Source organism: Sinocyclocheilus grahami, unplaced genomic scaffold, assembly GCF_001515645.1.
Source record: "Sinocyclocheilus grahami isolate Dianchi unplaced genomic scaffold, SAMN03320097.WGS_v1.1 scaffold396.1, whole genome shotgun sequence".
Taxonomy (NCBI): domain Eukaryota; kingdom Metazoa; phylum Chordata; class Actinopteri; order Cypriniformes; family Cyprinidae; genus Sinocyclocheilus; species Sinocyclocheilus grahami.
The window spans coordinates 682,807-703,585 of NW_015505575.1; the positions used below are offsets into that span (position 1 = coordinate 682,807).

Sequence of the window (20,779 nt, forward strand, 5' to 3'; positions counted from 1 at the left end):
CTGCCCTCTCATTCATTGATCTGCTAACCATTATGCTCACGTGTCCTCTGATAATAAGAGCTTTTTAGGATTAAACATTATTTGGATTATTGGTAAAAAAAAAATCTCTTAATAGCCCTACTGTGTGTTAGACCTACCTGAAAAACTAAAACGCAATTTATTTCATTTGTAGGCCATTATTTTTTTATTTGTGGTATCATTAGTAATTTCTTTATTTGTTCTTATTTTATTATTAACTGCTTTTTTATTCAATTCAAAGTTTTAAATCAAGCTATCTCGTGCTACTGCAACAAAATTACCCAACTCTAAAATAAAAAATACACTGATTGAGCAAAACTTTGTTTAATTACCATTATAATTAGCTATCTCACAATGTTTACATATGAATAAAAGCCTACATTAAAATCTGTCATATAAATTGTTCTTTTCATTAGAAATTAGCCTACTGATTGCCACCATTGAGGGACAGATTTTTTTATAATATAAAAAATATCTGTATGACATTATATTCTGCAGTTCTTCCCTGCTGTACCGAATATCTATACTTTTCAAAGTATCATATCGAAGTTAGAAATTAAAATATTGTGACAACATTTATTTTGTAGGGTGCCACAAATTTGGTAACATTTCCAAAGGGTGCCGTGACTAAAGAAAGGTTGGGAAACACTGTAGTATACAATATACTGTATTTTCTAGTAGATTACATGTCAAGGAATGTCCAAGAACTTTCTCTTGACAAACGTTTCTTTTGTAAATTTTTTGCAGTAATGTTAGCCTATAATGCAATATGTGCAAAATGCAACAGTTATTAAATTAGTAAATCTCATCCTTATTCCCCAGAATAATGTTGCTTTGGGACTGCATGCATTTAGGATGTCCAAACATTTAATCATGTACACATTCTTTTTACTTTAGACTTTTTTGTGAAATTACAGTGAAACTGGAACTACTCTTATGTTGTTCTATACATACATTCACCTAGAAGACAAACCTCTACATTGTGTAACTGTGTATAAGACACAAAACTTGAAGGGCATGTAATACATATTGTACATATTACTGAATGTGGACACGGACAAGGTGATTTTGTACACTGAGTCTCAATGACTAACTTCATGCTATCGCTCATTTAAAATACTCCAAATTAATTCAAATTTGAATCAGGTTAAGAACAAATTCATGTGCGTACATACGTGTTGTGAATTAGGCAGAAATGAATTAGTTCTGCTGTGGATATAAACACAAACTATCCAGGTAATTATTAATAAATGAGAGCTAGTGAAGTGATCCTGCCTGTTCTTACCTCTTGCCATGAGGAGGCAGTTTCTGAGGGACGCTTCTCTTCTTGATGAGTTTGTCCACTGTGTTTGAGGGGTGATGTTTGAAGAGACCAGGATATTTCTTATCCAGACACTGTTCCCTCCTTAATCAATAACACAGCAGCATTAGCACTTCACAGTGTTATAAATGAAGGTATCAGGAGCTGATTTGACTGAATATTAATAATCTCTGAGTAACGTGACATGGAATATTGGGAGCACTTTCCATGAATAGGGCACAGAATAGGGCCTAAACATGAGCTCACACAGAAAGAACTGACAGAGACAATGAGAGCTCTGTCTAGATTTATCTTTCTCTGTGGTGGATCATGACTGCTCATAGCTGGTGGAGCAATTCTTCGGCTTTATTCCGATAATAATTTTTTCCCCCTATACTTTTACTTCTGTGAATAGTGCATTATTATTTAAAAAAATGTTTTCTTATATTAGTGTTATATTCTCTTCTCTCTTATCATCTCTTCTGTGTGATTCTATGTATGTCTGCACTATCATGCACTATGTCCATACTTTCTTCTGCACTGGAAGTTCCTGTTGTCAAGTCAAATTATAAAGCTCTTTCTGACTTCTGATAATAAACAAGACTTCATCGTTGCAGTAAATACTAGTGACAAAGTCATGTAGTCTGTGATGGACAGATTATTAACAGCTGGTCTATGTGGTAATTACAGTACATCGGTCAGGACATGCAAATGTACGTTTCGTTCATCGACCTAAAATGTGGCTTATCATCTGAAACATGTAAGTAGTAGCATCATTACATGGCTGCTGGCTTTAACATTAACCTAGAAAAATGTGCGCTATTGAAGTGTTTGTGCGGAGTGTGGAAGCTTAACAGTAGTGCGCTCACTGCATGTGTGATCATTTGCCTTTAACTTAAAATACTCCATCATTTTCGCTCATAGAGAAAAGAGTAATAATATATAATACATATAATAATACAATACATATTTCAAATCTGTAAAAGGTCTACTTTCATTTATGTGCACTCACTGTAACAACAAATGTTGTGCTTTTGTAAAATAATGAACAGGGTGAGCTTTCTGCCGTCTAGTTGAACTTGAACATGTCAAAAAACAAAAAAAAGAAACAAAACTGTGCCTCACAAACATGAAAAATGTCTACTTTTAAATGAACCTAATTTAAATGGAAAACAAATATTTTCAGATTATGTAATCTGTATGAAATTTGCACGTTCACAGTGGAGATGACGAGTGGTTCGAAAAACGCATTATTTTTCACATAATTTACATTACAATAATTTTTAACTCCCCAGCCTCGCACAAACGGCTCAATTAATTCCAGGTTTGATGAACGCCCGCCTTCTGAAAAACAAATGTGATGTGATTGGTTAGCTGTCCCAGTGTGTTGTGATTGGCAAACAAGCTTAGACGGTGTTTCAGTACTGCCACGCCCCTTGCCAAATCAGCAAGTTCCGTCTGCTGTTACTGCTATATAATACTGCTATAGTTAAGGATGCCGTCAATATTACCATATCAATTTGAGCCGGATTCAGACCCAAGAATATTGAACAAGAGGATCGCACAGAACCTTTGCACGCATGGATATTGCAAGACATATTAGAGTGGTGACTAGGGTTGGGCCGATAGACAATGGCATCCCCCCGCAATCCGCCGCATCCCAATACCGCTTTCGGAAAGAAAATGACGTGTATACGGAACCCGAACCTCTAAAGGGAATAAATACGAGATGGGAGGACAATATATATTTCAATACATTCTCTCACAGTTATATCATTGGGTAATTATACTGTAGGCCTATATAAATTGCGGTCATCAGGGAGACGCTATTGTGCCTGGCATTGAAACTGCTTTTGAGTGCACAATCTCTTTTTAGTTTCACTTTCACTTTTGAGATTCGCGATCACACGTACTCTGTTTATACTATGGAGCAGCAGTACTTACCACACATTTTACAAGATTAGATGTTTTGTCAGTGGTGCTCAGTCATCTCTCCTACTTACTATGTTTATGTGGTAAGTGAAATTTTAAGTACTGTAATGTAACAGGCAACCGTTAGCAAACGTTATTTGTTTTCCGTGCCTTTATGAATACGGATTCACGCTTCGGGCACACTCGCTGAAAAATAACTGCGTTTACTATGTACAGATAAGTACATATCTTAGTGCTGCGTTCAACACCATAGATCATGACATACTCATAGATCGATTACAAAACTATACAGGTATTCAAGGGCAGGCTTTAAGATGGTTTAGATCCTACCGGTCCGATCGCTACCTAAGTTGCATTGCACCGATTTGTATCGTAAAAAGCGCTATACAAATAAACTTGAATTTAATAAGTGCAACAGTAATATGTATTATGTTTATTGTTCTTTCATTCTAACATTCTAACATGAATTGCAGTGAAACTGTTATACAGTTGAATTTTTTTATACCATAGTCTCATAATTGGTGTAAATTCTGCAGATTACATCATAGTCCAGTATTGTACTGTCAGCAATTTATAAAAACGTTTTCATAACTGTAACATACATATTTACATACATAATTATTCAGGTGCATGTGTAATAACTGCATTAAAATGCCCAGCGAAGTAGAAAACATCTGCTGCAAGGAAATTCAAAAGGCACAGGGTTTTAAAAAAAAAACAGTGTTTCTTCGACATGGCAAAACTTGAGGCTACAGCAGCACTTCTTCTTCGTCGTCGTCTTGTCTGATGCACTCAACCAAGCATTCTAACCATGACCTCGCCCCTCCCCACCCCCCAACCATTCGAATTTCTGTAGGCGGGAATTATTTTAATGATATTCTAATAGGCCGCTTTGTGACATCACAAAACCCCGGAAAACAATGCTGTAGTCCAAACGAGTTCTTGAAAAGGGATTTTTTAAAAAGAAAATATCTCCCTTTGGAGTGGACTTTGAAATGTGTAACTTTGTAGATCTTTTTTATGCCCAAACATACACACTACACACTGACTAAAGTTCAAAAAGTGAAAAAGCATAATAGGACCTCTTAAGGCAGTCTTTTGTGCTGTTTTTTTCCCTGAAGCATTCATTACCTTTACTTCTACGGTGTGCTGTGTCAAGCTTTATTCGTGCTCTTGAGCGCTGATAGGCTACAGGCAATTAAAGGCTCATTATTATGAATTACATGGTTTATTAATATAAACATGTGATTAGTTGAATAATTGCTTAAAATGAACAACTACTAGTTGACCAGAAAAAATTTCATTTCATTTTTAAACATATAATATTTTTCTAGATATAAAGCAAGTTAGCTACTAAATAGAGCTTGAGTGACCGAACGGATTTGAAGCGTAGCTCAGGCAGACCACTGATTGCTACCCTATTGATTGGTACCAGCTGATCAACTACTCTACCTACACTAGTACAACCGTATTTAAGACCATTCAAACTCTTCAGTCTGCCGCACAGACATCTGCACCCACCTCCACAATACAACTTTGGGTTCTTCTAGTACTTTTATGACTGAATTTCAAGTCACTCCCTTTATTTTGTAATTGTTGTATTTCTGCATGCCTAAAGGATGTATCTTAAAGGGGACATATGATGCGATTTAAATTTTTGCTTTCTCTTTGGAGTGTTACAAGAAGGTGCATAAAGAAGATCTGTAAAGTTGCAAAGACTAAAGTCTCAAATCCAAAGAGATATTCTTTATGAAAGTTAAGAGTTAACCACACCTACTTAAAACGGCTCGTTCTAACACGCCCCCACATATCTACGTCACGATGTGGAAAGATTTGCATAACGCCGCCCAAATGTTCACACAAAGAAAAAAGGCGTAACTTAAATTATTTTTAGCAACGTCATATAACCCCTTTAAACTGTCTTGAATGTTTAAGAGTCAAATTCAAGAATTGCCAATAAATGTATTATTTTCAGAAGTGGTCCTGACTGAATCACTTTTCATTCACATTTTTACTGTGGCTATTTTGTTTTCTGGAAAGCGTGACATTAAACGTACAGTTGACAGATTATCAGACACTATCAGAGAATGTTAATTCTGTGTTGAACATATAATGCAATCATCTGCAATTAAAGATAAATTCAAGACGAACTGAAGTGACCAAGAGCAGTGTGATTTGGCCAGGCAACTGTGTGCTGAGCTACAAAACACTGTTTCAGAGCAGCATCTAGTGCATATTGAGTGACACACAACAAATGTATAACATTTCCAATAAGCATGTCTGCAAGATTCTGTTTTTGACTGATTGCATTTTTAAAGGCAGCATCTGTACTTCCTCAATACACTGCATGTACGAATAACAATACTATAACTTTTGTTGGGTAACTTGAAAACTTGAATCCAACAAAAATATCTACAGAAATGTAATTGTCTGCTATGGAATAGTTCTTATATTATTTGGTATTTTAAATTTGTTTTATTTATTAATAATTACAAAATAATAGTAATTATTATATAGTCATATTAAACGGGTTAAAAGAAGTGCTACATGTGTAAGTTTTAGGTGTATATAAGTGTGTTTTACCTGAGCAGCTCTTTCTCTTTGAGCTCCAGCTGCAGCATCACGGCGTTGAGCTCCATGTACAGATTGTTGGCTCTCTCCAGCTTTCTCTCGTAGTGTTCTCTGATGTCAAGAGCATGCCTGTTAAAATGAGTCAGACAGACGTCATGCTCAGTAACGGACACAAGGTCAAAATACAGTTATTGTGTAAATAACTACACAATGAGTCACCTCATCAAATATTCAGCCTATGTCATAATAGCATGTCTCAGTCAAAAAATGAGTTAGGTTACTGTGATTAATTGCGATACATTCATTTTCAACACTTTATTGTACATTGTCCCAATGTTCTTATGCGTAACTACATGCAATTAACCCTAAACCAAACCCTAATCCCAACCCTATAGCAAGTACATGTTGGTAATTAATAATACTCAGTACTTAAATGTACAAATGCTGTACACTAACAAGGACAACTTAAAACAAAGTGTTACGTGCATGCATCTGTTGCTGACCTGAGTTCCTCTCGTCGCCGGTTGATCAGCTCTTCATCCAGACGGTGAAGACACGTGCCCTCTGACTTGATCTTCTCAAAGTGTTGCTTGACCTCCTCACGCCACTCGGCCTGCACTCGCATACAGAGATCTCAGATCAGCATCAGTCATTATCTTTTGCTTTAACAACACTGTTTAAAGGGCTAATGATGTGGCACTCACTTTTGTCCTTTCTATGAATTTCTAAAAAAAATGTAACTCAGTGACTTGAATGTTAGCCTGATGTAAAATGTTTTATATTATTAAAGCATGAAGTCAAAAATGTTTTAAAGAATTTCTTTAAAAGAAAATTTGGCATAGATTTGTGTTATATGTATACAAATATTTTCACAAAATCCCATCACTTTTAAATATTTGAAAATTGTACTGAGCGTGCACTTGTAGTACTTCAAATTGTACAAGTACATTTAAAAGAAACTGTACTTGGAGTTAATACCATATTAATAAAATTAAAGGGCACTTTAAATAGAGACACTTTCATGACTATGTTTGTTAGCACACTTAAGTACACTTCTAAAAAGTGCACATTGCAATAATGTCAAAGTAAAATATTTTCATATTTTTTTCTAGATATCAAGTGGGTCAGCTAGCCACTAATGACTTTTCATTCAAATTGTATTGCAGCTATTTTGTTTTCTGGAAATCACAGCATTAAATGTATAGTTAAATTATCAGACACTGTCAGAGAATGTTAATTCTGTGTTGAATGTATAATGCAATCATGGTAAGACTTTAGAATAAGGAAGTAGGCCTATTCACTATTAATTAAGAGATTAATTAAGACTATTAATTATACTCACAATTAATTAAGAGTTTCCCCTTAGTAAACTCCTGCTGCTTATTAATAGTTAGTAAGGACGTTGTTCAGTTTAGAAATGTGGTAGGTTTAAGGGATCTAAAACATGGTCATGTAGAATAAGGCATATGTTAATATGCATGCTAATAAGCAGCTAGTGAGAATTGGTCCTTAAAACAAAGTGTTACCACAATAATCTACAATTAAAGATCAATTGAAGATGAACTGAAGTGACCAAGAGCAGTGTGATCTGACCAGGCAACTGTGTGCTGAGCTACAAAACACTGTTTCAGAGCAGCATCTGGTGGATTTAGTGACACACTCAAAATCTGCTTTACTTCTAGTTGCATTCGAAATCATTGTTTTAATAAATTTGGTCATTTTTAATTAAATCCACTTATTTGATGAGTTGACTTGCATACAAAAGCCAGTCAATATTGCATGTAATATAGTTAATATAGATTAAATTTGTCTTTAAACTTAAAAAAAATGTATGACCAATGTTTCAATAGAAATGACTTTATACCATAAATGCTTGTCAATACATTCAGCAGTAATTTTTAACCACATTTCAAAGAGAATGGAAGTTATATGAAATTAGTCAGAAGCACTCTGATGTTCAACTAAATGCATTTAAAATGAATTGAAACTACATTCAGTTCATACTTAAGTCTATTCTAGAATGTATATTTCTAGTATGTTGTTATGTATGCTCTTCTAGTATGTAGCATGACGAGACATGTTCAGTTCAGATCAGGGCTGGACTGGGGTTAAAATCCGGCCCACGAGTTCCCCGTGAATGCTTTGCTGGGTTACAGGGCCTTCAGTTGGAATAAATAAATGAATAAATAAAACAGGACAGAAATAAATAATGATAGATATTACTGAATTCATGGCAAATGCAACAACCTTTTTTGTCACAAAGAAAATTGACAGTAAATCACTGATTTTGAGCTAGAATGCAGTAAATTGACTGCTATTACATTCTGTCATCACTACAGAACCTTTAATGTTCTCATATCACACGACTCTGAGTGGATCAAGAGACTTGCACTGTTTGGTCCCGCTCTGCTTTTGCGCGCAGCTGGCAGATGCATCGGTAGCACCGCTTCACACTTTTGGAGCAGGCTATTTGCCTTTTGCAGTTTGGCATGTGCTGTAATTTAAAGACAGCTCCTAACATGGGGGAGGTCTCCTTTGCTTCGGGAATGTCTCAGTGCTCCCAATGGCCAGTACATGCCTGGTTCAGTGTCGTGACACTCCAAAAACTTAAATTATAGTAATAGTAATTCATGATTCTCCTAAAAAATACTTTTTACACTGAAAAATACTGATTAAAATAATTGCACTGTGTCAGGGAAACATACTATAACATTTTTCATAGTGGTTACACTACATTACATACATACACTACATACACTACACTTTCCTTAAAAATGGTGAAAGCATTTTTAAAGTGCATTTCTAGGAACCTCGCAGGTGTTTTGAACTAGATTCTCAACATACTTTGTCTTGTTCCATTTCTAGGCAAACAGAAGTCCATACTCTCTGTTTGGCGACTCATGACTGGTGTGGTTGTACAGAGGTGAACGAGCGTCTCACCTGAGATCTGAAGTAGGTCTCCTGCGGAGTGGAGAGCACGTCTGCAGACGCGATGTCCAGATGCAGCAGAATCTGCCTGAACGACGGCCTGCTCCTGGGTTTGCAGTTCCTACACACACATATTAGCATTACAAAAGTCACAGTCTCCGCTTGTTGCATCTTTTCCTTGACATTTTGCAGAGAGATAATCTATTTCCACATAACTCTTTCTTGTCTTCCTTTTTTTCCCTCTGAAAAAGTACACTTTAAGTACACATTGAATGAAATATTTTCGGACACTGAATTGCATGTAAATGTATTATAGTTTAAATTTATATTAAATGTAATTCGCTGAACTTAAGTAGGACTTCAGGACATTTTTATATATAATTTCATAATTACTTCTTTAGTCTTTGAAATATGGTTAAAGTGTACAGATGATAAACTAAAATATACTTTAATATCATTTCTGTTGAACTTTGCATTTAAATATATGGTAACACTTTACAATACGGTGGCACTAATATGCATTAATTCATGCTTAACTAATGCACAGATAATCACGAGTTAATATTTAACTCACGATGAACTCAATCATTTATTAATAATTACTACATCAGCAACTAATGAACATTCTGCATGATTAATAGATTAAGTAAGCTAATGATTAATTAAAGCAAACAACTGGAAGTTGAAGTACATAGCTTTGACCACTGCGGTAATTAACACATGAATTTACATCATTAGTTAATATAATATGTTATTAGGGAACTAATACATTATAACACATTTAACTTATAACTATTTATTTATTATTTAATCTATGAATCATATAGAATGTTCATTAGTTGCTGATGTAGTAAGCATTAATAAATGGTTTAGCTCTTCATGAGTTATACATTAACTCGTGATTTTCTGTGGATTAGTTAAGCATGAATTAATGCATATTTGTGCACCCGTATTGTAAAGTGTTTCTGTAATATTAAAGAACACACTGCAGTTACAATTATATTACATGTGCTTTAGTATGTTAGTCAGCACATCAAAATAAGTGTACTTTTCTAAAACATGACAAAAGAGTATTAAAACTTAATTATTTTAAATGCACTTTGATGTAAAACTTTTAATTTGACATTATTACAAACTGCATTTTTTTTAAGTCTATTTAGGTGTGTTAAGAAACATAGTCATAACAGTGCATCTCTCTGTAAGTTCACTCAAGTGGCTTTTTTCCATTAACATGTTATCTGCTGTACAGTTATAAAATCTACTACAATTGCACATTCAGCACACTTTCTTTCTGTCTTTCTTGGTTTCTCACCAGCACTGTCTGAGCAGGATTTTGAAGCCATCAGGGCAGCTTTCAGGAAGAGGAAGCTGCAGGCTGTTGTTTCCCACGCCCCATATGATAGCGGAGGAGTCCACGTCTTTATACGGGATCTCACCGGTCAGCATCTCCCACAGCACCACACCGAACGACCTGCGGACGCCACACATCACATCACCCACCGACAGCTGCACTCATCTCCTGGACTCCAGTGTGTGCTATGTAAGAACGCCTCCGTTTCTTGTAAATTAGGCTAATTGTAGACAGAACAATATTCAAAAGACTTGTTTCTTTTATGAGTAAGTCTTGAGCAATAAATCCAGCTGAAGAGAAACACGCCAACATTTGTGATTATATTAGACAATGTGGCGTTTCTCCACTGCCATACAGTGACAAGAGGATGACGTGCCTCACACAGGAGTTCTTCTGCTCATCCATTTACAGACCAGCAGAAGACTGGCAGGGAGGATAAGACATGCAGAAGTGATGTGAATGAGATCTTGCAGCAAACATTGTCCGAAAACGTAAAAAGTGCTCCTTTATAGGTCACTGTAAAAACTGATTGTAATTTTAATGGTAAAAGACTGTAAAAATGCTACTTTACAAGTGAGATCTTTATATCTTTACATCCCTACAAAAAGGTGCCTATTAGTACACTGGAGCAGGAAAATATCCCCTATGAACTTTTAATGAAATTGCATTGAATACTCCCAGACCCAGTGATTACGAATGATCATACCAGATGTCCACTTTTTCAGACACAGGCTCGTTCCGAATCACCTCGGGCGCCATCCAGGCCACAGTGCCTGCAAACGACATCTTGGTGCTCTTGTCTCTGAGCTCCTTAGACGTGCCGAAGTCTGAGATCTTCACCAGGTCGTCGTGTGTGATCAGCATACTGACAGAGAGAAGACACGGGTATAAGGCACACTTTCAGTTTGCTCATGCTTCCAAACACACTTGTGTGGATTGGTACAAAGCAGCATCATACTTGGGTGATTTGAGATCTCTGTGGATGATCTTGTGCAGGTGGAGGTAGTTCATGCCACCTGCGATGCCCATGGCCCAGTCCACCAGCAGGGATGGCATGATCTTCCTGCCGGCCCTCAGCACCTCGTAGAGCTGGCCTTGCGCGCAGTACTCCATGATGATGCAGTAACACGGAGCCTGCGTGCACACGCCCCTGAACACACAAGTTTACAGAGTGAAAGAGGTTAACACAAGCTGCTGTTTCTTTGCAGCCTGTCAAATTGAATTTGGATTATCAGAAGCAGAGTTGGAAATTGCTGGGGCAAAAATGCCACCATGATTAATAATAATGACACCAAATTATTTTTATATACCGTATTGGCCCGAATATAAGACGACCCTGATTATAAGACGACCCCCCTTTTTCCAGATGTACCTTTTGGAAAAAGGCTTTTTAAAAACCAAATCTTGTTTTTTCTCAGTAAAACACATTTTGTCTTCAATTATTTTCATATTGCATATTTTTCCTATTTTCATTTTTGTTTTGAAAGTATGGTAAAAACTGGTAAAATGTACCAACAATCACATTTAAAAAATATACACTTTTTGATATATAAAAAAACTAAAAAACAGGTAGCCCATCTGAATTAGGACATTTAGGCTATCCATCTAATAGTAGCCTGTCAAAATCTTATTAACAGTAGAAGTAGAGTTGGTCCCATCAGGCTAACGTGACAGTCACAACTCATGCAGCTGTAAGGTTTTCTTTCTCTTTTGTTTTTACTTGCAATCTTTACAACACGCATTACATTACGTATTTCATGGCACACTCGTTTTATGCGTATTTGGCGTCACCTATTGTTGTGGGTGTATTATTGACATGTCAAAGTCTAGACCCTGAATATAAGACGACTGCGTTTTTTCAGATGTATTTCCAAGAAAAAAACATCGTCTTATATTCGGGACAATACGGTATTATTATTATTATAACATATGATATAGTTAATCAATATCATATGAGCAAGAGTGCTGTTTTCCCAAATATCAGCACAATTGCAAATGTGATATCAATTCTATACAACAGTTCAATAAACAAGTTAATATTAAGTGACTTACATTTTTGGCACAATATTGTCCAATTTTCCTCAACAAACATAGTTCTAAACAAAGTCACAGATGAGCCGCTGCACGTCTCTAAGCAAAGCACAGCAAAGTTTCCTTGATATATATATTTTAAAAATTGGCATAAAAGATGACACATAAGGTTAAAAAATGCCCTTACAATGGAAATAAATAAATAAATACATACATAAATGCATGCATGCACCTGGAAATCAATTTAAGGTGGAAAATATCACCATGTAATGGCCGGAAAGTTCATTTCTGTTGTTGACCAGAAAGTGCTCCAAAAAAGAAAAGTAATAATTAAATAAAATAATTATTTGTTATTTTGGGCCAGGTGTGTCCAGTCCTGCTCCTTGAGGGTCAAGGTCAGTAATCACGGTCTTCAGGATCACTACACACTTCCAGGCAGGTGTGTGTGCTGGACCTGAACTATGCATGCAGGAGCTCGATTAGACACCCTACTTCTGTGTTATGTATCCAAATTGATTGGGAGACATGTTGCAACAAATGCCTGACGTAAAGATATGAGTTTCCTGGGTGCACTTGAAGGCAGAAATATTCCCTGCGTTCCATTCGGAAGGGCTCATCCCTATGCCCTAATCCCTTCAAAGGGTTTACCCTCCAGAGTGAGAGCTTTGAAGGGTTGAAGGGTGTAAGGGACCAAACAACTGTTTCTTGAAGTGCCCTTCTGACACGGAGGCGCCGTCATCATGGAAATAATCAGCGCAAAGGATCATGGGGGCCCGAAGTGTCCATCAGTTGTTCCCTTCGAAATCCTTCATTCCGAAGGGCCCTTTGAAGTGGCTAGTTTTGAGCACTTCGGTTTGGAACGACCCTTCAATATGACGGCCATGATTGTTTTCACTCCAAAGTGCCCTTCGGAGGGCGATATATCCAATTTGGAACGCACCGGTTTATTCTTTCATCTTTTGTTTAATGGTGATTTACATCCTGGTGCATATCGCCACCTACTGGACGGTTGTGCAAGCATTGTTTCATCTAAACCTGTTTTTCTCTTTCATCTTTCTTCATGCCATATTTCAGTGATGCATGACATATTACTGTGAATAATAATTATATAGTTTGTTTGATAAAGTCTGAACAAACTAAAAAACAGTCTGCGCTTGCAAAGGTAATACCTCTGTTTAAGGGTGTACGCACACTAGGCAATCTGAACCGTGCCTGAGCGCGGTTGACCCAAATTAATTGTTTTACAAATAATTGTATTAAAATAAGTATATTTAGGTTTATAACAGGTCTGGTTCTCACCTTATTGATGAACAGGAATTGTAAGTGTGAGTGCAGGCCAGCGGGGGGTAATCGCGCTTAGGCTCGGTTCAAGGCAGCTGTGCCTAGTGTGAGTACACCCTAAGGTTCATTTGTTGTGTTTAGCTACAGTGGGGCAAAAAAGTATTTAGTCAGCCACCAATTGTGCAAGTTCTCCCACTTAAAAAGATGATAGAGGCCTGTAATTTTCATCATAGGTATACCTCAACTATGAGAGACAAAATGAGAAGAAAAAGATCCAGAAAATCACATTGTAGGATTTTTAAAGAATTAATTGGTAAATTCCTCGGTAAAATAAGTATTTGGTCACCTACAAACAAGCAAGATTTCTGGCTCTCACAGACCTGTAACTTCTTCTTTAAGAGGCTCCTCTGTCCGCGTTACGGATGTGACGTTTGCAGTCACAATTTGCAATAAGATTGTATATTCATTATAAATATATTGAATCATCTGTTTATATTTTCCTAAACCCCTAACAATAGAGTGCAGACATCAGAAAAATATCAGTCTATAAATGTGTTTTATAGTTTAGATGAGGGAAATACACGTGTTACGGACATGAAAAAAAAAAAAATTTTTAGGAGACAACATATTTTGTAGACTTTCTGTGAATTACAACGCACAAACCAGAAGCAACAATATCTACCAAGTGGAGAAGGATTTGGCTCTTTACAGGACATAAAAGATACTTTTTTTAAATTTCGTTTTCGTATTTCGGAGTAAAAAACACTGTTACGGGTGTAACATTCTGGAAGCGGAATTTATCTGACTAGAAACGTGTATAAAAACAACTTCATCAGAGATCTCTAATGGATATTTAAACTTTAAAATTGTAAGGCAAATGGTTATGGATCATGTACTGTATAGCATGCATTGACCCCATCTCTCAGGCTGTTAAGTGTAACCAGTGTGAGACTTGCATTAAAAAAAACATCAGTTTACAGCAGAGACAGATGCAGTTGTAACCTAAACATTGTGTTTGACATCTTTAAATGACCTAATGGACTGATGACGCTCAAATTCGTTGCTGATCAAGATTATTTAAATGGTTGGCTGTCATGAACACTTGTTTTAATGACACAAACATACATTAAATAATTAAGTTACAAAACAGGTTAAATAAAAATATGCTGAATAAATAATATAGTGTAAATATTTATAAAAATGCTCCTCTCTAGAGATATTTATGGACACTGAATGGCTTGAGGTGGGCTAGGCTGTACAAGCTGTTTATGATTTCTCTCTGCAGCTAAAATACTGAGATGTGATACACTTCAGTAAGTTTTTCTGTTTCTTTCAACATACCTTCTGATGTTTATTTCATGCTATAACTAGTAGTAAAGAGAAAGAGATCAGTTAATTTGCACCGGGCTGCTGTTTGAACTTAGGCGCGACAATCTGTCATCAAACATTAAAGAACGTCAAAATTATAGTTTATTTAGCGATGTAGTTTGAAGTATAGTTTGAATTTCATGATAAACTGAGGCTTTGTTACTTTTATGGGTACTGGATGGAAGGTGGGCTTTAATTGAGTGAAGTTTATAATGCATCAGTTGAAAACAGCATGGACTCAAAAATTGACCTTTGCATTTAATGATCGATATCAGTTTGTTTAAAAAAAAATTTGAAATCAGGAAAACAATATTTTCAACTCAGCCCCTTTCTGAAGCGCTGCAGGCATATTCAAGCACTATATTTTCCTAATTTGTTTGTTAAATAAAAGTATTATAGGCTATACAGTATATTGTTAAATTGTAGCCTATAAAAATGTACTTTCAAGTGTCACCTTGTGTTTTTATTCACTTTCATGTAGACTATTTTGATCAAGAAACATGCAGAAACAGGAGCTGTTGTAAAGCATCATACCATTTTACTTTTATCTGTTTAACTTTACACTGTAGATCAAAATAAATGATTTGATTGGTAATATTATTTTTAAAATGAGAGAATCCACTGCTTATTTTGAGTATAGGCTAAACTGCAGATTCATGTTGCGTCTGCACAACAAAATGAACTAAACATTTTTAACTTGCAACTTGTGCGTGGCATGATTTACACACAGCGTATGTCTTCTCCATGTCGTGCTTACCAGGTTGCTCGTAAAAGCCGAAATGTGCCCAGATGTCGGCTTTTAAAGTAGTTGGAGCATTTTTACATTACATTTAGTCATTTAGCAGATGCTTTTATCCAAATCGACTTACAAATGAGGACAATAGAAGCAATCAAAATCAACAAAAGAGCAATGATATACAAGTGCTATAACAAGCCTCAGTTAGCTTAACGCAGTACACGTAGCAAGGTTTTTTTTTAATTATATAATAAATAAAAAGAAAACAGATAGAATAGAAAAAAATAGAGAAAGCTAGAGTTAGAGGCCTTTTTTGCTTTTGTTAATTGTACAATAAATAAAAAGAAAACAGATAGAATACCAAAAGATTAGAGAAGCTAATGTTAGTTTTTTTTTTTTAGAAAACAAACAGTAAATGAATAGAGTGCAAGTCTAAAAGGGACAAGATTTTATTTTTTTTAAGAATAGAATAAGAATAGAGAGTGCTAGAGTTAAAGGGTCAAATAAAGACATTTTTAATTACTCGTAGTCGCGTCTCCCCTCCCTCCGTCATTGTATGTTACCGCGACAAAGCACGTCAGAAAAGCATCAGTGCGTTATAATCGGTTATGGTCTATTACTGAACTGATACCGAATCGTCCTCGTCTGCATCACGATGCATCGTAGAAATTTCGACACCCCTATATAATAGATTAACTCTTGTTTAGAATGAATGGCACTGTGGCAATGTGTATTGTATTTATAATGTTTGTAAACATTTAATTTAAGATACTTTACATTGTTTCTGAATGTAATGATAACACCCATCATGTGACTTATACACTGATGCGACTTATCTGTGTTTATTTTGTCTCTCAACAATGCAATTTTGACCCAGTGTGACTTATACTCTGGAGTGACTTATTTTCTGGAAAACACACTATTTATAATCATACTTTAATATAATGGGGGTGATGCTGGTGTGCAGGTTTGCATTCACTCACTTGAAGGTAATGATGTTGGGGTGTTTGAGCTTGCGCAGATGTTTGATCTCAGTCTCCTTGATGTCTCGGACTTTCTTCACAGCCACCTCCTCACCATGAAACTTGCCCAGGAAAACAGCTCCCTGCGCCCCGCTGCCGACCCACTGCAGCTCGGAGATCTCCTCGAACGGCACCTCCCAGGAGTCTGGAAGAGACATTCCCAACATGGGCTCACTGGAAATACCTGTCTCATACACTTCTGCAAAACTGAAAAAACCTACCTATACATACGAATCGCTGCAGTTTCCATTTTATATAAACACCAGAGGCAGCAAAACGCTGACAACTTTTATTCCTTTGCACACAAAGTATGATTTACAGGTCCACTGTTTTGATTAATAAAGCCTAATTTTCACACAATTACTTGAGGAATATAATGTTATGAATTCAAAACAATTTTAACATGCTGTGACATTTGAAAACTGATCATTTTGAATGTTTGCGTCACATATCCAGCTTCATATGTATGGGTTTTTATATTTGCAGCGGCTACTTGCACTAAGTGAAAATAGCATATTTTCTTAGCGATAGATGCTATTTACACTAAATGCAAATAGCAATGGATTCTACTTACACTAAGTGAAAATAGCAGTATTTTCTGCTATTTATTGCAAATAGTGGCAATTATCTGCACTTCAGTATTGTAGTACATTATAAAACAGTATGCAATAATAATGTATTGAGTGTATTGGGACAATAAAGACCTCCCTACACCTATCCCTAACCCTACCTGATACTTTATTGTCAACTTTTTGATTATTTCCTTCACTTTTATTGAAAATAAATGCCTTTCTGATGTGATATGGGATTTGAAAAGGGAGAAAAAATTTCTGCAAAAGGCGGTCACAAACTCGGGTTGATAGCGTCAAAAAGCATGTGCTTTATCATCTTCGCCACTGAAACTGACGATTGATGAGCATCTTTTGTAGTGTTGACTCGCCCAATCACCCGCTGGTGGGCGGAGATAGTGTAAATAGCCTCTGCCAACAAGGCGGGCTGTTTGCACTTAGTGTAAATAGTCACTCCGTTTTATATTCAGTAGGTTTGTTCGGTAGCTCATGCAGTATGGTGTTCAACTTGAGAGGTGAAGAGCTCGGGTGCGAATCCAGTGAAACTACGGTTCCACAAAACAATTCAAATCTGCATATAAGGAGGTTCAAATGGCACGGTTGCATCAAAAAAATCTGGTTTTATAACAGTTTTGCATTTGTTAACACTATCGCTAGGTTTAGGCTTGGGTTTGTCATATGGGATATTTCCAACACGATAGAGCATTAACTTTTAGCGACACTCCCCAGATATCTGAATTCTGAACCGCCGCAATACGTACCTGAAGCAACGTAATAAAAACACAGCAATACGTGACTATACCAACATGACAAAAACATGACAGGGTCACGATTTAGCGTTTTAGCGCCACTCACTGGACGTTTCACTTTGAAACTGCCTCGAAATGTGCAGTAAGGTACGAAACAACGGTGATGCAGAAATGTATTTAGATGCACGCATTTCCAGTTATCCCCGTCCAAAACGACAATAAAACACCCCGACCGTTCTCGGACTGCCGTACTCACCCTCCTGGCTCTGCTTGTGCTCTGTCGAGTAGGCTTTCCCAATCATCGTCCACACTGGCTTGAGGCATCCAAACAAGCCTTCCAGAAAGCCTCCTCCACCCGCCTGCAGCCGGAAGCTGTCGGACTGGTTGCGCACGGCTCCGCCCTCGGCCCCGCCCTCCTGCAGCTTGAGCACGCTGTTGGAGAAGTTGGTGGGCTCGTCGCTCAGGGTGGGGCTGTTGCTGTGAGTGCCACTGCCGCCCCCCACCGGGTCGATGGAGAGCACGTTACGGAGCACACACTGGGTCGGGGTGAGTTCGGTGTCTGGCGTGCTTGCCGGCACCTCCGAATCGGGCCGACAGAAGTGGGGTTCGGAGAGCGGGGTGCTGAACCCTGAGAGGGACGGGGAAGGGGCATGTTGCTCATGGACACAAGCCATGGGGGCAGAAGGGGTGAGGGTAGCCCACTGCGTTACCCACCCTTAAGAAAAGTGGCCCTCACCACTCGATCTGTAGCAGCGCTGCTCGTCAACACACCTGGTGAGAGCAATCACAACACAAGCCGTAAGTGCTGAGAAAGAGCATGATTCTGCTTAATGCTTACTACGAATGGCAATCAAATACCAGATTGTATTGGAGATGTAGTGATTATGGTGGACTGATCACATGTGTGGATCAATACCAAAAATGCGAGGATGTGTTCAGGTATGTATGAACCACCTAAGCAGACTGTTTTCAGACAGTATTCTCAAACAAATTCAAGTTGGAAAGAGTAAAAACTAAATTTAAAGGGATAGTTCACCCAAAAATTAAAATGCAGTCATTAATTACTCACCCTCATATCGTTCCAAACCCGTAAGACCGCTGTTCATGTTTATAACAGAAATTAAGATTTTTTTTAATGAAATCCGAGAGCTCTTTGACCCTCCATAGAAAGCAATGTAACTTGTTTTCATTGCGAACAAAAAGTATTCTCGTAGCTTCGTAAAATTAAGGTTGAAACACTGATGTCACTTGGACTGTTTTAACGATGTCTGTACTACCTTTCTGGGCCTGGGAGCATTTCAGTTATGTAGCGAGGGTCTATGGGGGGTCAGAAGAAAGCTCTCTGATTTCATCAAAAATATCTTAATTTGTGTTCTGAAGATAAACAAAGGTCGTACGGGTTTGGAACGACATGTGGGTGAGCAATTAATGACAGAATTTTCATTTTTGGGTGAACTATCCCTTTAATCCAGTCCTTCCAACCGCTTCTTCCAACAACATTCTCTGCACCAACCAGCCAAAAATTAGTGTAATTTCAGTAGCCTGAATAACAGAAGTCTTTTTATTCTGCAACTGCAATTTCCAACTGAATTATACACTCTATTATCAGTCACCAACTTATATAATTCTGTAAAAAAGAACATACAAATCTGTTTTGCACATGGACAAAGTTTATCTGAGCAAGCTGATGCCCATATTTTGATACAATTCCAGCATGTCTGTGACTTCATAGATACAGGCTGATTGGCTGACTTGATCACCAACCATACTGCTATATTTGGGGTTCTCAACTCTGGCCCTCGAGGTCCACTGTCCAGCAAAGTTTTGCTCCAGCACTAATTAAACACACCTGAGCAAGCTCATCAAGGTCTTCGGGATCACTAGAAAGCTATATGCAGCTGCATTTGATTAGGGTTGGAGCTAAACTCTGCAGGATTTTAGAAGCCTTGAGCTATAGAGTACTACAGTACATTTGTCCAATTCTGGAAGTATTTCAACAAACTTTGATTCGAAGCAAAAAAAGTATTTGAACATCGGACGAAGATGTTCCCCATGAAGCATTGTGAATGGCATACATCATTTGCAGTGCTTCATAAAGAGCTCTTCTGATGCGATTTGCTTGCTTTAATTGGTGGAGAGCTCTCTGCAGAATCATGGGTAATGTAGTTTTTCACCAGGAAATCTGCTGTAAAACACAAGCTTAAATAACTTGTTTAACTAAAAGTTATGACAAGTTTAAATAATGTAGGCAAATGGCTTCAACAAAATGCAAATATCATCGATTAACAACTTCATGACTCACAGTAGCTCTGTCATTATGGATAATTTATCATTAAAAAATAAATTCCCTAATGAGGAAAATGAATGGGATTTTAACTTCTGGAATGAGATTTTTATTTCTTTGATTCATAACATTTTCAGAAGAATCATTATCACTTCAGCAACATGGCCAAAATTATTCTTTGTCAAACAAAGCACTACTTTACAGACTACCCATGTGTGAAATACCTTTTTGTGCTCAAAATCTCCCATTGCACACAAAGAATTGATGTAGAAAAGACGAGAAGTAAACAGATAACTTATGGCCTTAACTATTATTTGACTTTAAGAACACACTATTTGACTCAGACTATTGCCTTCTTCGTAATGCACCATTGAATTGTTGTGTTTTCACACTGGCCTCTACACAGAAAAGCAAGTTATTTCTGGCATACAACAGCAAATATAATCTTTAATAACAAACATGTACATGATAAGGATGACCACATTTACATCACAAGAGTAAAGAATCTAGACCCTAACTCATAGTTTTGGCTGCTTCAGTAGTTTACGATCTTATTTTTGATTTGTTTCCATTTGTTTAGTTCATTATCTCCTGATGATTTCATTTTCTAGAGGCACAAACTCTCTGTTCACTGCTGCT

At 37.0% G+C, this 20,779-nt stretch overlaps 1 protein-coding gene across 1 annotated transcript in view; it reads right to left on the reverse strand.

The window, feature by feature from the left end:
• The window catches only part of map3k12 (mitogen-activated protein kinase kinase kinase 12), a 53,291-nt gene that overhangs the window by 21,301 nt on the left and 11,211 nt on the right, over positions 1 to 20,779 (reverse strand). Inside the window, exons 2-10 of the mRNA XM_016231598.1 lie at positions 18,113 to 18,627; positions 16,500 to 16,683; positions 11,059 to 11,250; positions 10,807 to 10,965; positions 10,062 to 10,220; positions 8,762 to 8,870; positions 6,325 to 6,434; positions 5,834 to 5,950; positions 1,304 to 1,423 (exon numbers count right to left, since the gene is read on the reverse strand). Of these exons, the coding sequence (XP_016087084.1) occupies positions 1,304 to 1,423; positions 5,834 to 5,950; positions 6,325 to 6,434; positions 8,762 to 8,870; positions 10,062 to 10,220; positions 10,807 to 10,965; positions 11,059 to 11,250; positions 16,500 to 16,683; positions 18,113 to 18,530 (1,568 nt within the window). The 5' untranslated portion in view covers positions 18,531 to 18,627. The remainder of the gene's footprint in view (positions 1 to 1,303; positions 1,424 to 5,833; positions 5,951 to 6,324; positions 6,435 to 8,761; positions 8,871 to 10,061; positions 10,221 to 10,806; positions 10,966 to 11,058; positions 11,251 to 16,499; positions 16,684 to 18,112; positions 18,628 to 20,779) is intronic.